This window comes from Phalacrocorax aristotelis, chromosome 17, assembly GCF_949628215.1.
Source record: "Phalacrocorax aristotelis chromosome 17, bGulAri2.1, whole genome shotgun sequence".
NCBI lineage: Eukaryota > Metazoa > Chordata > Aves > Suliformes > Phalacrocoracidae > Phalacrocorax > Phalacrocorax aristotelis.
This window is the reverse complement of record NC_134292.1, coordinates 8,933,893-8,959,740: the sequence shown is the minus strand read 5'-3', so window position 1 is coordinate 8,959,740 and position 25,848 is coordinate 8,933,893. Positions and strand designations below refer to the sequence as shown.

The 25,848-nt window shown below is 45.4% G+C and overlaps 1 protein-coding gene across 4 annotated transcripts in view; it reads left to right on the top strand.

Annotated features, from left to right (window-relative positions):
* BRD3 (bromodomain containing 3) overlaps window positions 1-25,848 on the top strand; it is a 44,206-nt gene that overhangs the window by 9,945 nt on the left and 8,413 nt on the right. For 2 of the 4 annotated variants that reach the window (XM_075111919.1, XM_075111918.1), the window contains exons 2-6: window positions 14,363-14,679; window positions 16,794-16,931; window positions 17,888-18,035; window positions 19,603-19,817; window positions 21,515-21,886. In XM_075111919.1, the coding sequence (XP_074968020.1) occupies window positions 14,479-14,679; window positions 16,794-16,931; window positions 17,888-18,035; window positions 19,603-19,817; window positions 21,515-21,886 (1,074 nt within the window). In that variant the 5' untranslated portion in view covers window positions 14,363-14,478. Of the gene's footprint in view, window positions 1-14,362; window positions 14,680-16,793; window positions 16,932-17,887; window positions 18,036-19,602; window positions 19,818-21,514; window positions 21,887-23,713; window positions 23,765-25,848 lie in introns of all 4 variants that reach the window. The other 2 variants (XM_075111917.1, XM_075111916.1) reach the window with 2 other exon arrangements.

Here is a 25,848-nt window from a genome sequence, read left to right as displayed (position 1 = left end):
CTCGGTGAGCAGAAGCACATGGATAACATAGTTTGCCGGGGTGAAGGCTGAGGCTTCACGTAGTTTTTATAGATGCATCTTTTAACTGGTACAAGTTCTGTAAGATGCTGTTTAATATTTACCTGTTAGCTTTGGAGGGGGGGCGGCACTTGTGCAGCGGGTTGTTGGTTTCCAGCCAAGCCCTGCCGCACTCCTAGAATCTCGCTCCTTCTCCCTGGAGTAATCTGGGAGCCTGATCGCTCTCGATGACAGCACAAACAACTCGGGAGTCAAATCCCTCTCCTCGGCAGCAGCTGAGTGATGTAGTGAGGTCTCATGTTTCAAAGGCTTAATTACTTTTACAAAATATATTACTCTCTGTCTACTTTGGTAAGCTATCAGGTGCTTTCAGCGCAGGCAGAATGACACTTTGCTAAATAAATGAACAAAGAGTGTTTTGCATCTCTGTTGTTGATTGTCTCTCTTTAATCCTGGTTGTGCCTTCTTCACTAATTTGCAAAATTCATTAATCCGCAGTGGGTTTCCCAATCATTACCATGAACCGTATGTTTTGTTTTGTTGTGTGTGTTGTTTTTGTTACGTTGGGTTGTGGGTGGTTTTTTTTTTTTTTTTAAATTGCCACATTATTCTCCAGTAATAGCCCATAACACCATTGTAAGCAGCAGAGTTCTGGGAATTAGGCAGGAGCCATTGTTAGCTGTGCTGCTCAGTGAGCTGTCAGGACATTTTGGAAAGATGCATGCATCTCAAGCTTTTCATTCAGCGTATCTTACTGCAACATTAGTGTGGTTTTGTCAGTCATTAGTGCTTGTTGGAGGCGAACAACTTTCTTTGTGGCACGCTAACTCTTTAACCCACTTGCTGCTAAAGCCAGCACAGGAAGGATTTAAATTCTTCTGGAGAGCAGTGTGGAAATTCAGCATAATGTGCTGCTTTTTCTACTGGTCCTTATTCCTTCTCCCAGTCTTACTGATAAGATACCAGCTGAAGAAACACTCGCCTCTATTTTGGATTCCTTTCGCGCCTTTCCAGGCCTCCATCTCTTTCCAGCTTGATCTGATAAGACACCCTCATGTCTGGATGTATTTGGGGAACATGTATACCCTGGGCGGAGGAGAGTGGTGTCTCGCTCCTTTGCTGGGACCCAGGCTCGACAGTCCCCCCTTTACCAGCGATGCTGTAGCATTTGCTGTAGCAAAGACAGTCTGAGGTGAAATTTCCGTGCATGGGGGACCAAGCTGGAACAAAATGCTATGGCTGAATGGATTCCATTTAGCTTCAAACTTTGAAATTTAGGCTCAGTTCTGATTGACACTGGTCTGCTTTGGGAATGATCCTGTTTGCTCCTCTCTTTCCTTTAAAAAGAGAGAGGCAGGGACAGAAAGGATTGCTGTTTTCCTTCCTGGCCTTGGGAGCTGCTGAATTCTTGAAGTTTACACTTGGAGCACTTTACTAATACAGCTGTGCAGAGGACTTCATGCACTGACATAAATATACAAGCAGAGATGCACTTTGCGTGATTGACTCGCCTGTCATAACCAAAACCCAACCTGTATTGGAGGACAGGCACATTTTTCCTAGTGCAACTTTTCTTTTCAACTGTTCAACTTATCCTTGTGTAACATTATGGAGGGTGCCTGGTTGGGGATCACGCTTTCTCACAACCCACCAATATGGCCATGCTGAGATAAATCTGTTTTCTAAAACTGCACCGGTTGATAGGTTTGGCTATAAGCAAATGCAAAGTTTGCAGTACTGCGCTGTTTTGCTGGGAGGGGACGCAGGACATAGCCTTTTTGCTTACCAAGGCTGGATTAGGGACTGTCCTGTATTGCGGGCTGTAGTGAAACTGATACACTGAGCACTTGTGTGTTCTGTACCGTGTGTGCAAGAATTATGCGTGGGCATAACGGGGAATCCTGTTCCTTATTGGAAAGCATTGTCTTTTTGCAGTTTCTCTGTTGGTGCTCTGGTTCTGTTTACGGTCTGTGAAACAGCATAGTCTGTTAAAGTGCAGCTCCTCAAAATGCCACGTGAAAGAGGGTATGCTCCTGTAAATTTTTTTGCTGGAGTAAGTGTGTGTCTGAGTGTGGGTACTATGGATCAGTCAGTGTGCTGAAAATGTGTTCCTTTCCGGGGCAGGAATAAGCCACATGGGAATAAATTAGGATACTTGTGTTCACGCTGTCGGGGTTGTACTTCCTTTGACTTGAACTTCATCCATATGCAGGAGCTTTGAGAGGCTTAGGGCTTGTCTGTTCTCACTGCGCAGGAAGCTAAGCCATGGGTGCTCTCAGTAGGAGCAGAGCATGGGGAAGCTTAGCTCCTCCTGCAAGAAGCCCATCTGTCTGACCCGAACAGTTCGTGGAGAGAGCAGTGTTCCTCTGCATGTGCCGAGGGAGGCTGCCTTCCTCCTTTGCCTGTGTTAGGTGGTGGGGAGCACCTTCCCCCCCTTCCCCCGAATTAGCAGCCTCTCCTCCCTGCATAGGGAGGGGTAATAGACTCTTAAGATCCCAATTTTCCCCTTTCTCTCATAGTATTTGGGAGTTTAAATCAGATACATAAACTCAGGCAGTGGAAGCTGCTTTGATGCCGTCTCAGGGAGCGACAGCAGTTTAGCTATCACAGTTTACTCACATCTTAGCTGACCTGCAACTTCCCTGCATAGCTTAGCAGATTTATGGATCTACTCAACCTTAGCAAAATCAGCGAGGCACTTTTCATCTGAAATAGTAGACCACATCCAGCCTTTTGCACTTTGGCTACGTTTGCTTCAAGTTAACACATCGAGTTATCCTGGAACACTATGCTTGTTCAAAGACAAGGTGCTGAAATTGGTTTGGAAACAGATAAAGCTGAAGTGGTGCAACCCGTTCAGGGGCACATGCGCAGGGGATGAGTGGTGGTTATAAATGGAAGGGCTACCGCAGCATAACAAGTTACTGCTCTTCTGTCAGCTAAGCTGCAATAATTAACTTGGTGGGTGGGTGTACTTACTCTGCCCCATTACCAAGTATAATGTTACTGTGGCTCAGCTAACAAGTTGTGTATTTATGTCGTGGTAATCCAATCACTTTCATTTCATTGTTCATCCCCTTAAACTGACTTGATTGTCATATATTGATTTAGGTAGACTTTGCACGGGAAAGTTGCAGTGCTGTAGCTGTAAACCCAGAGTGTGATTTAACCCAGTGGCAGCTCATCCATTCTTACTAAGCTTGTAATGCTTTTTGTCCTAAACCGAACCTGTTCTTTTTCAAAATAGTAACTTTAATCATTGTAGTATATAAAAATAAATTCAAAAATTGAGTAGGTGAAAGCATTGGAGCACAAGAAGTGCGCAAGGGAGGCCTGTTGATGAAGGAAGGTATTTTCTCTGATGAATCACTATGCTCTGCTACGTACTGTGAAATGCCTCTAACAAGCTAACGTACGGATCTGTGTTTATTAGATGTCTGTCTTCTCTGTCGATGTTTGCATGGAGCTGCCCCTAAGGGTAGTGTGTAGCACTTGTAAATGATATTAATGCTGACATGTGGCCATGCAGTACTGGTGATGGAAGGGAGAGTTGCAGTGTAGGTTATTAGCTGCACAGAGCAGAAAATCCTTTAAATAGGTAACGGGTAGGAACTGAATGCTATTTGCAAGTGCTCTGTATTTTACTTTGCTCAGTACTTTTGTACTTAGTTTCATTAAGAGGAGGAAATCTTCCTGTTACATGTAGCCTCTTACGTTCAGTTGGAAGTAGGATTTGGCTGTATCTAAACCCCCCTCCCTAAAAGGTGCCACAAACAGCCTCATGGGTGTCATGGTTTATCTCTTAGGAATGTATTTAAAGACTGCTGCAGCACAGGGAAGGGGCTAAAGGAGATGGCAGCTTTGCAGTTCGTTCAAATGACAATTAGCATTGTACGTAGTAAAGAACACTCAAGTGTTTCCAGAAAGCTAAGTTATGGTATTTGAACACCTTGTAAATATAAGTTCCTGTGCATGTTTGGTGTTTTTTCTTAAAATTGGGTGTAACTGTAACACTGAGAAGGAATTAATGTATAAATGCATGGGAAAAGGCTAATGACTTTAATTGTAGATGGTAGCGGAAATATTCACATTACCATTTTACAAGTGGGGAACTGACAAGCCTACAGCACGGGGCTGAGCTGAGCTGAGGCGTCAGCATGCTGTTTTGTAGCTGTCGTCTTTGTAATTCTTTGCAGGTATAGCAGAAGCTTGGAGATGCTCTGCCCAGCAGGGAAGTATTCAAGCTCTTGGTTTTTTGTTTTTGTTTTTTTTTCACCTTTTCTTCAAAATGCTTTGTGTCCAATAGTCTCTCTTTCTGGAAATCAAAGAGCAGAAAAAGAAACAATCATGACAAAACGTGTTATGGAAAGACTACGTGTAATTTATTCACTGTGCGCTGAATCAAACTGAGTGAGTTTGAGGTTTTTTTCTTCTACTGTAAAAGTACACAGAGTGCTATATGCTGATTAAAAAGGGGAAGGGCAGACTCTCTTTTCCAGAACACAAACTTCTGTGCAGATCACATCCTTTAAAAAGCCGTAAAAGAGAACCCTGCAAGGGTGTAAATGTACAATAATCCCATTAGGAGTTCTGAAGCTTGTGCGGGTGTTGCCACGTTATGCTTTAATGGGTGTACCAAAATGCTTGTGTTACGCACATATCATCTGAAACTTGGGTCAGTGCCAGGGTATGGGTTTTTTTCTGGTTTTTTGTTTGTTTGTTTTTGGGGTTTTCTTAACGATTTGACTGAAACATGGTTTGCTGACCTGAAATTAGCAAAACTGATTTCTGGAGTCACAGGATGAATTGACAGTAGTATCGTGTGTTGGGTAAGTCGTGCTTTGGAGAAAGTAGGGTTGTAAAGTAATAGATGAACAGAGGAGATTTAGGAGACAGAGCCTTGAAGGAGGTTGGTTGTGGTACTGACCTGCACTGTGATATTTTTTATTTATTTATTTTTATTTTTAAGACCATAACATCTTATCAATTTGCCTCTTTCCTGGCCTGTCTAGACTGCTCACTCCTTAGGGCAGAGACTCTGTGCCTGCTGCGCTGTGCTTGGTCCTAGTCAGGGCAGTGGAGCCTCTTGGTCACAGTGCAGTTGGTGTCTCAGCACATTCTGATGAAACACGGTTGAGGTGTTTAGCCTGTCAATTCATTGCCCTAGAAATCAGTCAGGCTCCAGCTTTTATTCCATCTCACTATCCCACTTGTGGTATCTGGTCATGAGCAGAGGCTGGAGTCTCCTACAATGTGCACTGTCCTCATACAGTGTCTGATGTGTGGTTGTCCTTTCTGTGTGTTGCTGCATGGCAACAGTAATGGTAACTAAGCCTGGATGAACCACGGCAGGGCTTCTCTCCCCCTGCTCTAGTCTGTAGTTGAGAAAAGTAGAGTCGATGTGTACAATGCAGTATTTAACAGCAGCCTGTAGTCAATCACACTTTCAAACTGCATGAAATGGGAAGCTTTAACTTCCTATCTCCTCACTCTATTAATATTCTCCTCTATTTTTCTGACTTTCTCTACGTTGTGCTTTCCGCACAGGGTGTAGGTTAGCTGCCTGTTCCTCTTCCAGTTTATTTGCTCAGTAGTATTTGTATCCGTTTCTTTCCACACCAGTTTTGCTTCCCGAAGGAAAGTAAGCAAAAGGAACCCTAGGCTGACTTCTGCTGAAGCCAGTGAGTGTCCAGTTCAGACTGTTCAGCATCATCATCCAGTATTGAAATGATGAACAGCTTTGGCCTGCTTGCTTGTCACTTTGGTGGTGTGTGTGGGACGGACCTGTTGCTCCTGGGCTTTTAGATGTCTGTTTTCTTCTTAGCAGCTCTCAGCAAGTGAGATTTTTCTCCTTTGCTCCTTGTGCACTGTGGCAGTATTGCTGATGGCCGGGCACGCAGGAATCCATAAATCCCCTGCCACTGAGCCTGTTACATCAGGCTGTCACAGTTTCAGTCTCCCACTCACAGAGCAGCTGGGATGTTGACATGAAGGATGCTAATAAAAAAGGGTGACTGCGGTTCAAACCCAAGTGAACAGATGGATTTGTAGTTCTGATCGGTCTTGAAGTATGGATTTGAATGTACAAGCAAGTGTGAGTAGCGGTGGAACAGTAGATTCTGTCCATCTGTGAAGTTTAATAATAATACCAGAAACATTGAGAGGTGGAATAACAAAGGCGGCATCCAGTAAACAGCATTTATTCTAGTTCTGAATTTGCAGAATTGGCCAGCATGAAGATATTGTGGCCGAGTCTGTAGAGACTTTTGCTGTGCCGATCAGCAAGGTTTGAATTTGGGATCATCAAACTTTTCCCCCCTGCTTGGCCAACTTTCATGTAAACATGGAGATTCCTCTTCTTGACTAGGCTGCAGTTTATTTTTGTGGTGCTTTAGGAAATGTGGTGAAAGAGAACAAGATCTCCGTGCTCTTGCAGACATTATGCTTGTACAGTGGGACTCCTCTAGCTGGGATCACATTCTGCAGCAACCCTGCAGTGAGAAGAGGTATCTTCAGGGCTGGGTAGCATTGACTAGATCAGCTATCATAGCTATTGTAACTGCAACAATGGGCGTATCCACAGGTCTGATCAGTCTGAATAGACTCTCCAGCCCCAGATATCTAGCACTTAACCTCCTTTGTCATTTTATCTCTCCCTCATGGACAGCTAGAGAAGGGGTTGACCCAGGTAGAGGGGCCAAAAAGTGTGGAGAGCTTGAGTTCTGTTTCTGTTTTTGCCTAAACCTTCCTTAGAAAGAGATTTATCTTGATTGACCAATTAGTTGTATCTTGTAGGTGGTAAGTCTGCAAAACCCTCTGTGGAGAGGCGCCGAGCCACAGAAACTTTGCAACTTACTGAGAGGGGAAAGTTGCTTAGTACTTTGCAGGATAGGGCTTGAAGTGGTTACTGAATCACAGAGGAGGACTGAGTTGCTGTCTGTGTTGTGGTTTATACCATACTTCCAATGTGCCTTCAGCCATGTTGCTGCCTCCCTTAGGTCCCCTGCCTCCCCATCCTGCTCCTGACATGTTGGGAGCTCCTAAGGTATGTGGCCATGTGCCAGCACCTTCTCAGCGCTTCCTTTTTGCCTAATGTCCAAGGCTGCAGGGCTTCTGCTGCAAACGGGCGTTTGGGGGACTGCAGTAACCCCTACAAGTGCTAGAAATTGCCAAATAAGCATTCAGTGTGTTGCAGCGCACGACATAAGAGAGATCATATGCTCAGGAAGCAGGTTCACCTTCTCTCCTTTCTCTGCAAACCTTGACTGCCTGCAGTCTGGCTTCTCTCTGGCTCTTCCCCTGATTATGAGGTATTGTGGGCTCAACTCTGTGGGTCGTGCAAGGTAGTTTCGTTGCATCTCCACCTTTCCTCTCTAAGAAGAAACGGCACGAGCAGACTCTGCCCAGGCATGTGATTCTTGCAAACCCTTTTCTCTCTGTGCCAAATCTCTGTTATGAAAATGAGGGCTGAAACAGCCTGACACTTTTTTTTCCCCCATTGCCATAAAGGTATAATTGGTGTATCTTGTTGCAAGAGGCTCAACCACTAGAATTTTCCTGCAAAGCACCTACCCATTCCCATCCTGTTGATTTGACTCTCCCCAGATTGTTCATGTGCAAGTCACCAGCTGCTTTACGTACTCTGAAACCTGTTCATTTCCACTGCTACAGCTAAACATTTGCTAACATTTTCATTATAGGTCACCCAGTTAATTTGCTGAAGTACTTCCTGGAAGGTTTTTTGCAAGTGCAGTTCACTTTATTTCAGAAATCTTAACCTAATCCTTACTGTAGAGTCAGGTCTCAAAGCTGGCTGAACTCTTCTAGTCAGGAACCCAACACAGACGAAGCTCTTTAACCACTCACAATTTTCCTTCCTCCTCTAGCCTTGTTAACAAAACTGTGTGTAACTCAAGAGCTTGCACAAAACCAACATATGTTTCAAGTTAAAATTGGCCTTCATGTTTTCAGAGGACCACAAAAAGTAGGGCTGCAAGAAATGTCTGGAGGTCATTCTGTCCTTCTCCCCACTCCAAAACAAGATCAACCATACCTAATCCATTACTGAGGCCCGTTATTTAAACTGTTCTCCAAAGCAAATTCAAAGCTATGAAAATGAACTTGTTATAGTGTGAAACGTCACTCTCTGCACTTGAAACTGCAGCGTTTAGAAAGCGCTCAAGCCCCATATGATTTGTGTGTGGCAGGAGGTATGTGACATGCATCTAAATTCTTGCTCAGACTTGATCAGAAGGTGCTTCCGGTGGCATTAGCAACTTGGTGGAGGGAAATACTCTGGCCTGTAATCAGAAGGATCATAATTTTGAGGTGCCTAGAATAGTGCTTATAAAAGTCCCCAGTGCTTTTATAGTCAAGATGAAGTGACTTTTGGGTACCCCTGAGTTTGAAGGCATGATGCGAGACATCTGAAAGCAGCCTGATTTGCAGAGAGCACTCAGTTTGTGTCAGAAGTGAAGGCCCTTGAAATTACTGGTAACTTTTGGCTGATTCTTACTTACTGGTTAGGAACCCAGAGGTTCCTTACTGAGGAAACACCTGCTCTTACAATAGCCAAGGAGAGACCAAGGGTGGGAAATCCATCTGCATAATCTGAAGAGCATTAAACTAACCAAGCCAAAAGCCAAGGAACTAACTTAATCTTCTGTGATCTTTTTTCCCTCCCTCATGCAGAGGTAAGTTAAGGACACAGTTGCATCTCCCAGTCTCAGGATGTTACTGGGGCCGTGCTCAAAACAATATGCATGAAAAGCAAATCTCTGATGTGTGGAATTAATGATGTGGGAGACCAGCGAGGATGGCTGAACGGCCTTTCAGAGTGCAAAGCTGCACCGTGCCACAGGGGCACTCACAAGCCAAATTCTCTTTTCCTGCAGTGAAGCCAAGTGCAAATGCTTCATCCTCGGGCCTTGGGGGGGTGGCATATTGTGTGCAGCGTGCGTGTGTCTGCCAATGTGGCGTTGGCTGATAAAGCAACTCGTCTGTCCTCAAGTCTTGGTCTCAAATCACAGATCCCTTGAGTGTGAAAAGAACATCCCTGCTGACATGGAGTTAGTAGGTAGTGAAAGCTGCCTGAAGTTCAATTCCTGTATGGGTCTGTGAAGGGAAAGGAAGGCAGAGTAGGAGGACAAGGAGGACATCCACAAGCTTTGTTTCCTTCTGAGGAGCCTGGAGGAGTGGTGGTGTAGCCCGCTATAGAATGAGACGGGTGCAACTACCCTCAATTCATAATCTTGCTTGACTTTAAGGTTGTGTTGAGGGGTGGTGGTAGTAGTGCAGTTGTGAGAAAGTCTGGGCAAGGTGATCATAGGCCTGCTGCTTCTCTGAGATGGGGAATAGCATATGGTGGCAAATCCAACTAAGCTTCCAGCTATTGCTGCTGTCAGGGGAAAAAGGGACGGAGCATCTGCTTTAGTGGCTGCAAGGAGCCTGTGTGTGGGAGTAATGCTTGGAGCAGGAGCGTAAGGGTGCCTGTTCCAGCTGCCCTGATGTCTCAGTGCGGTTCTGGCTGCTGGCTCCATCCTACCTTCAGAAAGGCTCAGTTGCTGCTTTCCATGCCTGTGTAGCAGCGCTGCTTTGGAGGTGCTGCTTCCCTGACGGCCTGACTAACAAAACTTGGGCTTGGCACTGGCTGGGGTTCAGGGCTCTGCCACAGGCTCGCTGGGTGGCCCTGGGCAGGTCACTTCACCACGGTGTGGAGCGCGAGTTGTGAGCGCCAGCTCTTTGAGGTAGGAACAGGGTCTTGCTATGTGTCTGCAGAGCGCTAAGAGCTGAGGGACCTTGGTTTCTGCTCAGCTTCCATGTGCTACTGCAATGTAAATAATAATGTGGAGATAAAGATGAGGTCAAGGAACATCTCTTAAACTTGATAATTTTCCCTGATGGGAAGATTTATATCACTGTTTCTGGCTGGGCTGGAATTGTGCCAGGTTTTGATCAGTGTCCAAGTAACCATGCAGAAATACTATGCCGAGGGGCAAAAAAAAAAAGTCGCTGGGTTCACATGCTAACATAAAGCTTGTTACCTTCTAATTTTGCAATCAAAACAAATACCATCCTGTACTGCACGAACAGCAGCAAGGGAGTGAGCCATCCGTTAAATGTTCGGCGCTGCCAAAGGAAGTGGCAGAACCGTTAGCTGAAGCAGCAGGCTTGCTGGCACGGTGCACATTTCGTGGGGCTTTATAGCTTCTTTTAAAATAGTCTCCACCGCTGCAGACAGTCCGTGGGCTGCATCAGCTGAGTAAAATGTTATCCTGGTAGTACAGGGAATTACTAACGTGTTTTCTCTGTGCCAACTGTCTCTCCACTGACTGACCCATGCAAGCAACTCAATGAAAGAAAAGTTTAAAAAAAAAAAAATCCTTCCAACCTAGCTGGGTTTTTTGATGACTGGTTTGGCTGAGGGATAAGCCAAACCCCGTAGCTTTGCTGGATGCCACAGTGAGGTTGCAATTTAGCACGAAAGGACGGGCTTAAACTCCAGAGAAACAAGATTTATTTGAGAGTTTGGGTTTCGGTTTTGCTTTTAGTTGTTGTCTCAGACGGGGATGAGTAAGAAGGAGGAGAAATGCACGATGTGGGAAGCAGTGTACACTCTTCGTGTGTGACAGCAAAAGGGTGTACTTTAAATTTGTAATATGAAAACTACGTGTGCAGCCAGAAAAATCAAGCACAGCTTCTGTTACTTGAATATTACAGGACTGAGGAACAGGATAAGTAGTAATTTAAAAAATTAGCTTTAAAAAGTTATTACTCCAGAGCTAAAAGAAGTCCAGTCTTAGGCCCTTGCTGGAAGATGCACATGATGTGTGTGCCAAGGCTGGTTTTGGCAGTCTTGGTTCCAGGCTTGTACAGCACCTCGTACAGTGATGTCCTGATTCACAAGTGGGCTCCCTAATGGTTTAAATAATTATTGATGCTCATGCAATTTCGTAGATGCTGAAGTGCTTAGACTAGAGCTGTGTATTTTGATTCTGTTTGTAGTTATGGGACAGTTTGTGTAAGCTTGCTTGTTTTTTGTGTGTGTGTGTCCACTTAAGTGTTGTGTTGGATGATCTGTATGGTAAGTCGGGGTGTCAGGTGGCCGTGCCTCTCACTTTCCTCGTTTGATAAATGAGGTCTGACAACTGGTGGATTTCTCAGGCAGGGCCATGGCCTTTCTGAATTCAGTGTCATACTCTTTTGGACATTTCCAAAGCATTTGTACCCTCAGCTTCCAGATTTCTGGTAATCCTGCTTTTTACATTCTGAAAAATAATATTGTCTTGAAACTTTAGAAGTAAAGGAATCGATGTAGAAACAAATCTTTAGTTTTAAAAATTAAGGAATAATCGGGTATTAAAACAGCTTCCCCAGCAAATGATGAGGAAGCTGGTGGACCCAGGGCTAAAAGGAGGCAGTGAGGCACATTCGCATTAAAGCTGCATTTATGCCAGGAACAGATACTTCCAGTGCTGCTGAGATAGCCCAGATAGCTATTCCTGTCTTTCAGCTGCAGATCCAGCATTTAAATGGCAGTGCTGCTAGGAAGTTTGGGGTTTGTAGCCACTTTGGGTTGTAATAACCAAAGAGTTGGAGCATGCAAGCTGTCAGGGGACTAGCTGAGTTGGCTGCCATAATTCTGCCCCTCCTACTTTTGGTAACGGTCTTAATTAAAATCCTTTCTGAGTTGTGTCACTGGTGACTGCTGCGCTGTACAAACTTTGTTTAAGTTTGATGATCAAAATATGCACGTGAGGAGGCAGTGCGTGTCCCAGAGAGTTTGCACGCGGTCTGGGTGGAGCACATGAAGACAGAAACGAACTATCACTGTCTTCATGGCACAGATGAGGAGCTGTGGTGTGAAGATACTGAATGCCTTGGCTAAGGTCAGAGAGGTAGTTTGGGAGAGGCAGGATCTACATCTGTGTGTTTTTGAATTACAGTTCTGGGATTTAATGAAACTAATTAAAAAATTATTAAATGGAGTTTGAGAGGTAGGAGGACATCAGGAAATTCAAATGAAAAGAGAATAGTGGTATTTAACCTTAGGTTATTTAAAGGGAAGACTTAAGTTACACTGCATAGTTTCAAACTTGTGACTGAAATGCTCTACAGCGGTCGGAATTGCTCTCTGTGGGAGTTTTATTTCCTGTCAATCCTTTCATTGGATTCAGTTTGTTAATCAAGACAACAGCAAATAAAATGCTTCAACGGTGGTCACCAAGGGCCTGCAGTCAGCGTTGCACATGCTCAGGTGATGGCCTTGGGGTCTGAAATCCATACAGAGAGCTGCCCAGAAGGAGACTGAGTGATACTTCCCAATTATCTTTTTTCTTTTTAATTCTTTGTCTATTTCCCCGCCTTGGTCTGAAGATTGCATTTTGCAATATTTTGGCTGCTGCTTTGAGTTGATGGAACATCAGAGGAAAACGTTCCCCCACTTTCTTCCAAATCTGAAATCCCAGGTAACATCCTAGTTTTGAAATTCCTTGCCCAGAGGATGCCAGCGTCCCTCTTGACTGCTTGGGGATCGCCTGGCCTGCCAACAGAAGCACAACCGGCATGACAGATGAGAGGGCTGGGGAACAGAGACTGTTCCTTTTTGAACTATTAAGCTGGGCTCTTGAGCTATCAAAGAACAGGGACCAGAGGCACAAGATAATCCTACTGTCATCTCTGCTTTTTCTGTATCCTTGGAATATAATGGGTCTTGTGAATGGACAGTAGCAGAGTCATAACTGGTCTTCTCTATTCCCTGCACACATAAGGATGCGCACTCACACATGCATTTGTTTTAGGTTTTTAACAATTTCATTTTCCATAGAAGCGCTATAAAAAATTAACTTAAAAAAAAGCCAAACAGATCTGGTTTTGATGGCTGCAGCACCCAGAGCAGTGGCCGCTTTATGGCGTGGTTCCCTGTGCCACAACAGCACCGGGCTGCTGGAACATTCTCCTAGTTATGGAGCTGCTGGGGCAGCAGTCGGCTTCTGGGATGCAAATGGCTCTGCTACCTGGGCAAGCCGGAGAAGACCAATATTTAAGCATCCCTCTCTGCTGCAGATCTGTTTATGTTTGTACACATCTCTTATTGTAAAATCCCCCCAAATTAGGTATGTGTTTACTTTTTGCCATCATCTAATCTGCAACTCAGAGGGTAAGCTGGTGTTCTATATTTAGTCGAGATGATTAGGGGTGTATCAAAGAAGAGGTTTTTGTTTTTTTCCTAAGATGCCTTATTGTTTTCTCCTTCCTGTATTACTGCAGCTTCTGTCTCTGCTCGTGTTTGTCTGTGCGACGAAGAAGCATATGTCAGTGAGAGTATTTGTGTGGCTTTCTGAACATATTTGAAATAATTTGCTTCTAGAAAGTGATTGTGGTCTGTTTGCCATGAGAAGAGTAGCTGCAGTCCTGATGTGAATTGGAATATCAAATGTTTATGGGAGATGACATAGCAAAGCTGTTTACCATATGGTATACAAGACACAGTGATACCAGACTATTTTTTTCCCCTGCAGTTTGTTGGGGAGAAAAATAGAATACAATAATGCAATTTGTGTATTCTTCTGTATTTCATATGTGCCTTTGAAAGAGAGCATGACAGTGGTCTCTTAGCCAGGTCATGGGATAAAGTATAATATTATTTATTATTTATATGGAGCCTGTATCTTGAGACTTTTGTACAAAACTGAGGGCCCGTACTGGTACGTGCAGTAAGGGACATAGTAAGACATTTAAGAGATTCAAAGTGCAGATCACTTCAAGTTAGGATGTTTCTGATGATACCTTTCATTCACGACTGTTCACGGTACCTCCCTGTGCCCCTTCTGTCATTTCTCTGGGTCGAGGTCCTCTGACAGCTGTTGTCTGTTCTTGATCATGGGATTTTAGACTAACCATTGCACCAGAGTAGAGACTTGTAAGCTGACTCGGTGCCAGCCAGCATGGGTCTAGAGACAATGCAGTTTACATGGAGCTGCAGGCTTGGATCAGTGCACTCGTGGGAATCTGCATTACATCCTAACTGTATTCCCTAACCGTATTCTTATGCTACCCAATGTGTTTTCTTTGCACAAAGATACTCCCTGAGCCAGAGGAAGCAAGAACTAGTCCTGTGAAGCTTAGTGGCTCTCTGCAGGCTTTGAATTTGGGAATTGCTGTTCCACTGTCTCTTGGCACTTGAACTGTGCCCATCATCAAGATAAAGTGTGTTACAGGGAATGAAGCAGATGGGGTAAAGAGCCTGAGTTCAAACACTGTCAACAGCAGAAGTGTCTCAACATGCTGACTTCAACTAAGTACCTGTATTTACACATTGTCCTCTTCCTCTCATTTGATCTAGGCTGTATGGTTGGACCCTGGAAATGGGATGTCAGTCCCGTTCAGGGAGCATAAAGGAAGAAAGAAAATCTCCCAGCTGCTGCCGCTGTGACAGCAAGTGAGAGCAAGAGCAGGAAAATGTCGACAGTTACATCAGCAATCCAGGCTCCTCAGGGCCCTGTGAATCCACCGCCTCCGGAGGTCACTAATCCTAATAAGCCTGGCAGGAAGACCAACCAATTGCAATATATGCAAAATGTTGTGGTAAAGACCTTGTGGAAGCATCAGTTTGCTTGGCCTTTCTACCAACCTGTTGATGCAATTAAATTGAATTTGCCGGTACGTACCTATCATCATCTGCTCAGTATTCTGTTCTTAGAAAGCTTTGTGTTGGTGAGATCAGTTTTCTGATCACTGGGTCAGAATGGTTAGGTTGCTTTTGGGGATTTCCTTGAATGCTTTTAGACTTGCTGAATTAGAAGATGACATCTTTTGGAGCTGGAGAGGTGCAGGTCTATGAAGGAAAAAACTACTTCTCAGTGAGGGAAGAGAAGAGCACACAGGCAAGCTGTCTTAGAGCATCTGAAGCATAGTGCTTTGTGCCTTACCTCATGTTACTTTTATGTGTCTTCACCCCTTGTCCCACCTCTCTCCAGTTTGAGAAAGCCTTGAAGCCCACGGTTTTCTGAGGATTTGGCATTGGACTCAATGTAACTAGTGTTTTCAATAGGCTCTCCTGGATTTGCCACTGTCTTCAGTGCTGAAGATGACAGGAGAAGCTAATCACCAAGGATATTTTCAAAAGATGTACTGGAAGTAGAAAGAACAGAACAGTGGCATTTATCCATCTGCCTCCTCTGCCTAATGGTATATGCCCTGTCTCTGTCAGACAAGACAATACAAGATATAGCCCTGTTATTCATGAATGACCAAAGTTTAGTACGCTGCTTTCTTCTAGGAAACAGATCCATGCGCTTCACCTCTTCAAAGGGGTCCCATAGGTATAAAAACTCAGCGGTGGAGGCATACCCCTGCCTGCCTGCTTCACTTAAATACGGACATCCCTGCCTCCTGTCCTCCCTGCTGTCTGCTCAGCCGGCAGCCCACTGCAATTTAACTCTGGCTGCTTTGAGCAAGAGGGTTGCGTGTAGGATTCGAGGGAGCATCGTTCTGGGATGTAAGGTCAGGAGAGCTCCAGTTACCACAGGTTATAACCCAATTTTATGGACTGGATCAGCAGTCTTTTTGAACTCTGTAATGTTGTTGAAGGGTATTATTTAAAGTTCTAGCCAAAAGAGTAAAACACTTAACACCTGTATAATATTTCTCTAGGTCTGTGCTGCTTTGTGTCTTCTTTTTGTGAGTTTCTCAGTGAGGCATTTTGAGGTGGTTTTAGGGCAAGTTACCAGCAAATGTAAAGGAGGAGTTAGGTAGAAGAAGAAGAATTGTTTTTCACGTGTGGCCTAAATCTGCACAAGACCAGTACCCAGCAGGATTGCCTTTTCTGCCCTAGTGTGCCTTGCTTGGAAATATTGGTGTCTCAGATCGTGCTTGAGGGTTGGGCTCAGAGACTGCCCGGTGGCCGTACATGGCGGCTTCTGCACGTGCAGCGAGAGCGCTTGCTGCTTCGCTGCAGAAAGAGAAAATTACAGTGTATAACCTTGCATGCCTAGAGCATCTCCAGGCTAATGACAGCCTCTACGGATGCTTGAGACCAGCCCAGAGAGAAACTGGGTTAACATGTGGAAGCCTTTTAAAGGCTGAAATGCTCTTAAAAGAGAGACTAAAACTTTTAGCAGTCTTAGCCAGTACTGGCACTGATAAATTTCTACAAGTGCCAGAGGCAGCCTTTTAAAAAGGGAGGCAGAAATGCTGTTTCCCAAATTGCAGCCGGTCCACCGTTAAACTGAACACCCTGCCAAAGCTAGTGCTGACCCTGCTGCCCCGACTTACGGTCCCACGTGAGCGTGAAGCATATCGCTGCGGTGTTAGTCTGGCTGTCAAGTGTGGCACCCCTCTGCTCTGTGGCACGATCCAAAATGGCACGTACAGCCTCGTCAGGGGTATCAAGGCTGCAAACAGCTTCCAGGGAGCTCAGAAAGTATGTCTTCCTCCACGTGTTACTCTTGGTGCCTTCCTAGTACTGCCGTATTTATAAAAAGCTGGTGATGTCCAAGGAGCTATTTATGTCTGTGTTTGAGTGTGTGTTGGGGAAACATGGAAGGTTGGTGGATGTGGAAGGAGTTCTTGTGCTTTGTGGTCAAGTGCATAATAATGATAGACTAAAAGGCTACAAATTAGAAAATAAATGAAAGCAGAGACAATATTTGTGATTTCCACAAAAATGTGGGGATGTGATTTTTGGGAGGGGCAATGAGAGAGCTGGGACTAGAAGGGGATGTGAACAACACTGCGTATCAGGAGATGTAATGTCTTTCCTGTTTTTCCAACAGGATTATCACAAAATAATAAAAAACCCCATGGACATGGGGACGATCAAGAAGCGCCTGGAACATAACTATTACTGGAGTGCCAGTGAATGTATGCAGGATTTCAACACCATGTTTACAAATTGTTACATTTATAACAAGGTAAAGAGCCCAGACAAGGGTTTAGCTGGGGCACTGCCTAGGAAAGACCCACCTATGACTTACAGGGCAGGTTTTGAACAGGGCCGGCCCCGCTGTGCTCCGGGCCCTCCTTGCAAGGATTTGAAATGCCACTAATTGCAACCACATTACTTGAAATGCACAAAGATGTCTTTGTGCTGTGTCTTTCTTCCCCCGGACTAGTTAAAATGGCAAATGTGCCTTTTAATTATAGGTAGATTTCTGCTTTGGGTTGTGTAGCAAGTTTTTACTCCTTTTATTTCCAGTTAGGAATTCTTTAAGATGAGCTGAAGTTTGTGCAGTGCTTTACAGGTGTTACGTGGGGTGTTAGCACTGTGTGTTACGCTGGCTGTCTAGCAGTGTAGTATCTCTTAGCAGCAGAGAGCAGTTCAGGAAGTTCTCTGCCTACGTCTTGTCCATACTTGTACGTCTTTAGATTGTTATTATTTTGGGTTTGGCTTCTTTGCTGTTTTGTTAGGTTGCTAAAAGCCTGCATTTGTATTATGTTTTCTACAATGGTTTGTCGTCATTGACCCATACCAGAGACAATAATAAATAAATAAATTAGTTTGAGCCAGAGAGTATGTGTTTACTCTCTTGGACCTGCTGGCAAGCAGAGGACAGCTCATCTGTCCAGTTTGCTGCTTCCACGCCAATGCACAGGATCCTAGTTATCAGGCTCCTACTGGAAGCCCTGATAACTCTCTGAATGCAGCGTACTTAGAGGCTGTAATTACTGCATGCTAGACCGGAATAGAAGAGCAGGAGGGTAGCATGCAAGGAGGGAGAAGATCCAGTCGGTTTATTGTTGCAGCTTGGATACCATCCATCGTTTGTTTGAAGCGCAGTGTCACTGGGGAATTCAAAACCTGATCTTGAACCTCCCTGCTTCTAATATGTGGATGATATAGCATAAACTTGTATGCTTCTTTCTGCAGCCCACAGATGACATCGTCCTCATGGCCCAAGCCCTGGAGAAGATATTTCTACAGAAGGTGGCCCAGATGCCTCAGGAGGAAGTCGAATTATTACCCCCAGTTCCTAAAGGCAAAGGTCGCAAGCCGTCAGCAGGCACACAGAGTGCAGGTATTAACCCGAGCCAGTGACAGTACATGTTACGAGCCTGTTGCTGAGGCCTGACCCACCATTCAAGCTGCCTGGCTTTGCAGATGGTGAAGAGGCTGCGAAGGGAGCATGTAGCCTAATGGTTAAAGCAGTGGAGGAAAGTGTGAGACATCTAGATAATGTTCACCCAGTGTTTCAGGGCTTGTCTGTCTTAAGGCCACTCTGCATTTGTCATACAAACATCGTACCATCTGTGACTTACCCATCCACGCAGCACTTCAGTGAGGGAGGGCAATGCTATTGCTTCCTGTATGCAAAGAAGAAACCCAGGCAAGAAGAGGCAAGGTAGTTAGATGTGCCAGTCTGCTGCAAGTGACAGACCATGGCATGGAATGCCTTCGTAGACAGCTCACACATAGACAATTTACACGGCTCACCCGAGCTCCTGGCAAAGTCTGACATGGCAGAGACTTGGACTTAAATCTTGCCAATCCCTTAAACCCCATATAACATTTTTTTTTGCACTCAGGGTTGCATCGTCATAGAATAAAGTTTGATCAACAGAAAGGATTTATTAAGCCATTGCAAAAAGCTGTGTAGACCATTGCATATCAGTAGAAACTAAGTTTAGTTCAGCTTACTTGGAGTTGATTTTAAATGGATTTAGGATTAAAATGTCTGTAAGCACAGTAAAACAATTCATAAAGGAGCTTGTGTGGGCTGAATTAAACTGTTGCAAATATTTTTTCTCTAAACAAGGTCTAGTTGTTGCTCTGGGAAAGTCAACTGTTCCTCTTTGTTTTCCCACATCTCAGGTGCCAAATAGCTTGGATGAAGTTGTAGCTCTCAGAGATGTTTGTGATGATGGCTTTTCAGCATCCTGTGATAAAAGTTTCTATAAAAACCATAAAGGAGTATTGCTACTTCTGTTATTAGTTACTAGATTTGTCCCCCTTAACTTTACACTAGTAGGCAGTTCTTCAACAGTGCGGGTGTAGCATAAGAGACACTTGCCTGGCTATGAAGAGACAGGGTCTACTCCCAGCTCTGTTTCTTTCATTGCATAACACGGCAAATCTGAAGTGCTTTGGACTCTTGAGTGTTTAGTTGGCAGTAGGGGAGTGGTGGTTACCATTTGCCATGCGTATTAAAATTCTCCCAGACTGAGGTAGGTGCAGGACTAGCAGCTGTCCAAAAGAGCCATCTCCCTCTTTTTCCCTCCTTGAGCTCCTGCTTTTTTGCTGAGCGCAGGGTTGCTCTGAGAGCATGAGAGGGATGAAGACTGTCCCAGAGCAACACACCCCACGTGCAAAGCTTGAAGTACATTGCTTGCATGTGGCTGGCCTAAAACTCATGGTACAAGGACTTAGGTCAGTGACTTTCTGTTTTTTTGTTGACCCCTGGGTAACAGCACCAAGCAAATCACACTGTGTCCTTTGTGCTCTTCCTGTGGCCCTTGACTGGGAGCTTTTTGCCCAGCCCATGATGGCACAGTCCAGTGGCACCAGTGTCACTTTGTTCCCAATGTCTTGTCGGCACTTGTAACCGTCAATACATTGCAGTGCGTTTTCACTTTGTCGTTTGAAAGGAGCGCAGCAAGCAGTGGCCGTGTCTTCCGTCTCCCCGCCGGCCCCGTTCCAGAACGTCCCTCCAGCCGTGTCTCAGACGCCCGTCATTGCTGCCACCCCTGTGCCAACCATCACTGCTAATGTCCCGCCTGTCACTGCCCCTCCCGCCGCTGCTCCCCCTCCACCTGCTACTCCGATAATGCCTGTGGTGCCTCCTACGCCACCGGTAGTCAAGGTAAATGGAGAACTCGACCCCTTCCTCTTCAGAAGGCAGTATTGCTAAGCAGTGCTTTCTTTTCATCCCCTCACTGCTGGTTACGTACATTCCTTCTCTTCACATTTGCCTCCTTGCCTCTCTGGCCATCGTTATCCCTTCAGGGTGTGCTCAGACAAGTGCTTGCTGTCAAGTTTGAGAGGGTTGAGAGGAGTTTTTCCAATTTTACCACACCCCAGCTAAGGTGATGTCAACTGTAATTGCTCCAACTTAGTTACAAGCTCTCATCTGACCATCGCCTTAGCCAGTGCTGACACTCCATGAACCAGAAGGCTGTTGGAGATTTCCCCCATTTTGTACCATGTAGCACAAAGCATCTCTTCCCTCTGTAATTGACCCTCTGATTTCACTGGGACTATTCCTTTAAGGTTTGCAGACTCCAGCGCTAGGAATGTTCCTCACTGCCATAAACCAGTTCAAGACCAGCCTGTCACTCCAGCTAGAGGAGACTGATGTTGCCTGGAGGTTTTGGGTGCATTAGTTCTGTCTTCCTTACTGAGGAATCTTCTGGGAGTTGCCACTGGTGTTTCACTATTTACTATGTAAATTTATGGGTAAATGAAAACATTGCTCTAAATAATCGGAATTTTCCTAGCAAGCTGCGTATTGCTTTAAATATGATGAAAGCATAGGTCAGAGAAAGCTTTTTGGTTTTCCCCCTAAACTGGGAAATTAACTGCAACAGTATTGGTGTTCTCTGATGTGAGGTTGCATGGGCCAGCAGAGCCACAGAGTTGTTTTGCTTATTTAACCCTACGGTTTGGGAATTACTAGAGAAATTGTCAGATCTTCTTGCAGCTAAGCTGTCCTCCTCAGAAGCCTATCTCATATTTCAGTTTCTGTCCAAATAACTTGCTTCTGAGAATCAATTTAATTTTAAAACTCAAGGATGAAGCCAGAAGTGAGTTTGCCAAATACACACTGCAAAAGTAATTCTGCTTGGGATTTACTTAAGATTTCCCTTAGATTTCCCTAAGGAACTTCCCCCCCCCCTTCTCTCTCTCTCCGGAGAAATAAATCCTTCACAGGAGCACAAGAGAGAACTGACTGGACAGTCACAGCTTGAATTTGTGAGAGAGGTTTTATTTGCTTGAGGCTGAAATCATTAAATTCTTGCTCTTGCCCATAATAAGCAATCTACCTTAGCACACCCACTAAATACAAGGGAGTGAGGGCTCATGGGTCTTTGGTGATTAATATGCTTTGGTTCAGAACTTATAGCCTGATCCTGCCACTGGGGACTCAGACATGTGGTTAAGTTACTGACACTTACTAAGTCACGATGCATCAGCTGAGCTGCAGTAATCGACTGGGCGCACTCCTTTCCCTTGGCAAACATGAGGTAAGAGTCCTTAGTTTAAATCTCAGTGAAATACATAGAGCTAACGCATTTTGCATCATGTTTGGGGTTGGGTTGGAGACGTGCAGATGGCTGGTTACTGTGGCTCAGATGACATGTAGTAATACATCGTGTTGTAGTCACTGGATTGTGTGTTGAAACCTCTAGTCACAAGTCCCATTTATCCCAGTGAAGTAATTGTATTTTCTGTCAGGGGACAGGCAGATATCAAAAACAGGGATGAATTGTGCTAGGTTTCTGCTAGCGTAGCACAAGAGCTGGGCATGTACTCATGAGGCCTGTCCATCTGCTGTTTCAGAAAAAGGGAGTGAAGCGGAAAGCAGACACGACGACCCCCACCACCTCCGCGATCACTGCCAGCCGAAGCGAGTCGCCCACGCCCCTCTCGGACCCCAAGCAGGCCAAAATCATCGCTCGACGGGAGAGCGGCGGCCGGCCCATCAAACCACCAAAGAAAGACCTTGAAGACGGAGAGGTGCCCCAGCACGCAGGGAAGAAGGGCAAACTCTCTGAGCACCTCAAGTACTGTGACAGCATTCTCAAGGAGATGCTCTCCAAGAAGCATGCAGCCTATGCATGGCCCTTTTACAAGCCTGTTGATGCAGAGGCCTTGGAATTACATGACTATCATGATATTATCAAACACCCCATGGATCTCAGTACTGTTAAAGTACGTCCACATTTACCACCTCTTTTGCAGGGTGTCACAGCCCTCTGGTCACAGAGGACTGGCTCCTTCTGGGGGAGGGGGAAGGAACAAGGGTGGAAAACTGAACCTGTTTGGATATCATCTGGATATTTTTATATTTTGTTTCCTTCCCCTCTTCTTTTTTCCCTGTAACCCGGAACGTCTTTTTTTCTGCCCTGCCAAGCAGACAGTGGCATCCTCTCCTCTTTGTGGATAGCCCAGCCATTTAAATTTGTGTCCTCGGGATTGTGTTCCACTCTGAGAAGAAGAGGTGCTGTATTTCGTAGGATTCGATTGATAGTATCTCATTTCCAGAAACCGCTGCCTGCCTGCTTCTTGGCATGATGTGTGGTCCAGATAGGCTTATGCTGAGCAATTCTAACCGCAATGTGATGATCTCCTGGTACTCAGGGAGGGGAGGAAATACCGTGATGCCTGTGTGATTCATGCGTGGCTCTTCAAGAGCTTAGCGTAGTATGGTCCAATATTAAAGGAGTTTTTCCCAGTAGACTGGGAGGTTTCTCTGAATCCCTCCTAAATATCCATGGAGCAAAGCTCTGTTGTTTTTTTCTGGTTCTCATCTTCCGCTTGTGAGCCGGCCATTGGAATCAGTGTTGGTGGAGGTGAGACTTCCTTCTGCGTGCAGGAAGTTAAGGTTCTGCTGGCTTTTGTTAGCATGCCAGCAGTGTTTTGCTGCTGTGTGAGCCAATGCCTGGGATTGTCTAAATGCCCAGGTGACAAAAAGGCAGCTGCGTTTGTGATTCCTTTCATGTTCCTTGGCAAATCCTGTCTGGTACCTGGAAGCAGTGCATTGTGCTCTGATGTGCCGTGCCATTCAGCCATGATGCTGCAAGGGTTCTTACTACAGCTGCGATTTTTTAACGAGCATTTTAGTTGCATTATTTAGTGGTGAGATAATATTTGTCATGGTCTGTGCATTGAGGATTAGACCAGGAGTTACTAGTGTCTGAGTTTTAATGCTGTTTTGAAGCTACTGCTGGGCAAGTTTCCCCACAGCTCTGTGCCATAGTTTTCCCAGTCATAAAATGGAGATAATGATACTTAACCTACCTCACAGGGCTGTTGTGAGGACAGATATCTGGAAGGCACTCTCTAAGTACTAATTATTATTGATTAAAAGACCGCCTCTGACTTGGCAAAAGCATTGGAAGCGGGCTCCGGTGGAGCTAGGCTTGGAGACCGTTCTTCTGAGCTTGCGGTGCCCTTGCTTTGTTTACAAAAGCCAGTGCAATGTGCAGTATTTTTGACTTGCAGTTAAGCCAAGCTGCATTAAAGGCCCACAGCAATTTCCTGGGAGGAGAAGAGGACAAGACGAAGGGTGGGTTGAGCTGTGAGCGAGAAGAGGGAGCCTGAAATACAGTGGCGAAAGCAGGAGAAATAAATGGCTAGGTTGAACATGGTAGTCTGCAAAACTGTCTGCCTGATTTTAATGTTCTGCTGACACAGGAAGGTTCCAGTGTTTTCTTGCATAAGTTTCCATTGTCTCTTGCTCTTGAGTGTGGATGAGGAAGGAAGGAGCTCCCCACAGTTTTGGTACTGCAGTGCATTTGCCATCCTGTTGATTTTGGATGCCCAGAGCAGAAGGCCTCCTTAAACCTTGCACATTGTTTTAATCATATGACTTGCTGTCAAAGTCTGCTCACTTCACTTCGCTTTGGAGTTGCGCTTCTCCATCAGCTTGGAAGTCCATCTGCATGGCTTGGACCATAGGCTGATGGATAAATCAGGCTGGTCGGGTCTCCGTCCCGCTCCAAGCAGCGTCACTTACTCTGATCTGCTCCCTTCCAGGGGTCACCACCTTCTCAGCTGTGTGGATCTGACCGTGCTCTTCTGATGTCTGTGAGTGGGCTGGGAGCAGGGACAGGTTGCAAATGGGGTTTTTGATGTCCTTCTGTAAGTCAGTACTTAAGTGGCAACAGGAACCGTCATATATGATGTTCTGTTTACTGTGCATACAGTTACATTTGCCCATGCTTATCATAGGCTACACATCAAAATCTGTTGTAGGAGTCTATAAACTGGCCAGTAGCTTTAAAGCAATTTCAAAGGATGTCTGATTCGCAGAAATGGCTGAGAGGGGAAGCATCTCTTCCTGAGTGCAGTTGTTCTTTTTGTTATCCCATTAGAGTGATGAAGTGTTATTGATAGCCTTTTCTCTGCTAGTCTTGTGAACACAAGACATTAGATGATCGCTTCGTAAATAAACTAATTCAGTTACTGTACTGACTTTAGTGGGACTGCTGGTAAACCTAGTCCCTTCAGACCTATTCTCAGTTCAGTGACATTCCGTTGACTTCCTAGGGACGCCGTGGGTCTCCAGAGATACCTGCAGCCTGGTAGATCAAATCCTGGATGCATGCAGTAAGATTAGAGGTGGGGAGGGTGAAATGCTGACTCTGTCAAAGCTGGTATTTCCACGCCTGGTTAGGTGGCTTCTTAGCAAGGGATTCTGTGCTGTGTTCCACAAAATCTAGGTGCAAAACTGATTTCTCAGGTTGGTGACTTCTTCACACTGAAATCTCTTTATAGTCCTAGCTTGATTCTTTTAAGAAGTGTACGCCTCTGATTGCACTTCCTCTGCAAGTGCAGGTGATCCTCTCCCTCTGTACCTCACTAGTCTAGGACAGAAAGCTGGAGACTAGTGTAGGACAGAAAACTGGTCTCCACTGGAGACTTTTGCATGTAAAGACTCTGGATTTGTCTTTCTACGTGGTAGTATTTTTCTTAATAAACTTGTTTGAAGTGCTGTCTGGTACTGGTTTTTTATGGAGTGTTTTATTATCATTGCTCTTGGCCTGTAGATCCTAGTGTGACTTCTCTGAGATGCAGTCTATAACACATTAACCGCGTGGAATAGAAGCCTGCCATTTGCAGGCAGTGTAATTCCCCAGTGTCAGGGGCTTTCTCTGTGGCTCTGAAAGGTTTTAGATTTAATTCTGTGCAAGTGACAATGACTGTGGTAAAGCAGCGCAACTAATGGCCTTCAAACTAATCTTGAAGGAATTATGTGAGAAAGTAAAACGTAAACATTGGTGCAGCTGTAGGAGATTCCCCAGTACCTGGTTGCTTGTCACTTTGGTTCTCTGGTTAAATGAGGTGTGATTTTCTTCAGAGAATATCCTTTATGTCCTGAAGCATTCTTTTTCAGGCTGTACACCCAGCAGAGATGTGCTTCAGAGGATTTGGAGGTTGTTTTGTCCGTGTGCATGGTGGAGGAGGCAGGTTGGTTGTCGTGCCTGCGCTGGTGGCAGGTGAGAGGTGGAGGTGCTGCAGCTGAGCTTGTCGTAGCTGGGATTGGAGCGGTGTGCTGGAGTGCTGCGCTGGGGCTAGGGCTGAGAGCGGGAACTGCTGAAGGGACAGGATCAGTGAGCACAGCTCAGTTCTGCGGTAGTCATCGCAGGGGAGGGGAAGATCTTGGAGGAGAGGGAGGCAGAGGCATGGATTGCAGTTCAAAAATTAAGAGGCAGCAGCCCCAATTCCCCATGGTAGGTGAAGCACTTGCTGTGAAGCTGTAGCAGCACTGTGCTTCTGCTGCCCTCTTCCAGAGGCAGACAGGGCCTGGCTGTGGTACATTCCCATTCCCCCCTCAGGTGCTGGGGAGCTTCAGCGTGGGGAGGCAGGGTGCTGCGCCTGCGAGGGAGCTCGGGGGAACCTGGAGCACCCTTTCTCCCACTCTGTCCTCTGGCTGCCGGGTCACGGCAGCAGTGATGGGCATGTCTCTGCCTTCGGTTTACTCAGCGGTGAACAAGCAACAGTCCTCACCATGCAAGAAGATTTATACAAGGTGTTTACTTCTGGAATAAAGCGCTACCTCCAGGGATCTAACTATGCTCGCTGGTTCATTTCCTTGCAGGGAATTGCTGTGGTTTCAGAGCAGCCGAGTTCAGGGTCTTGAACATGAGGAGACATACTTTGGTGGAATT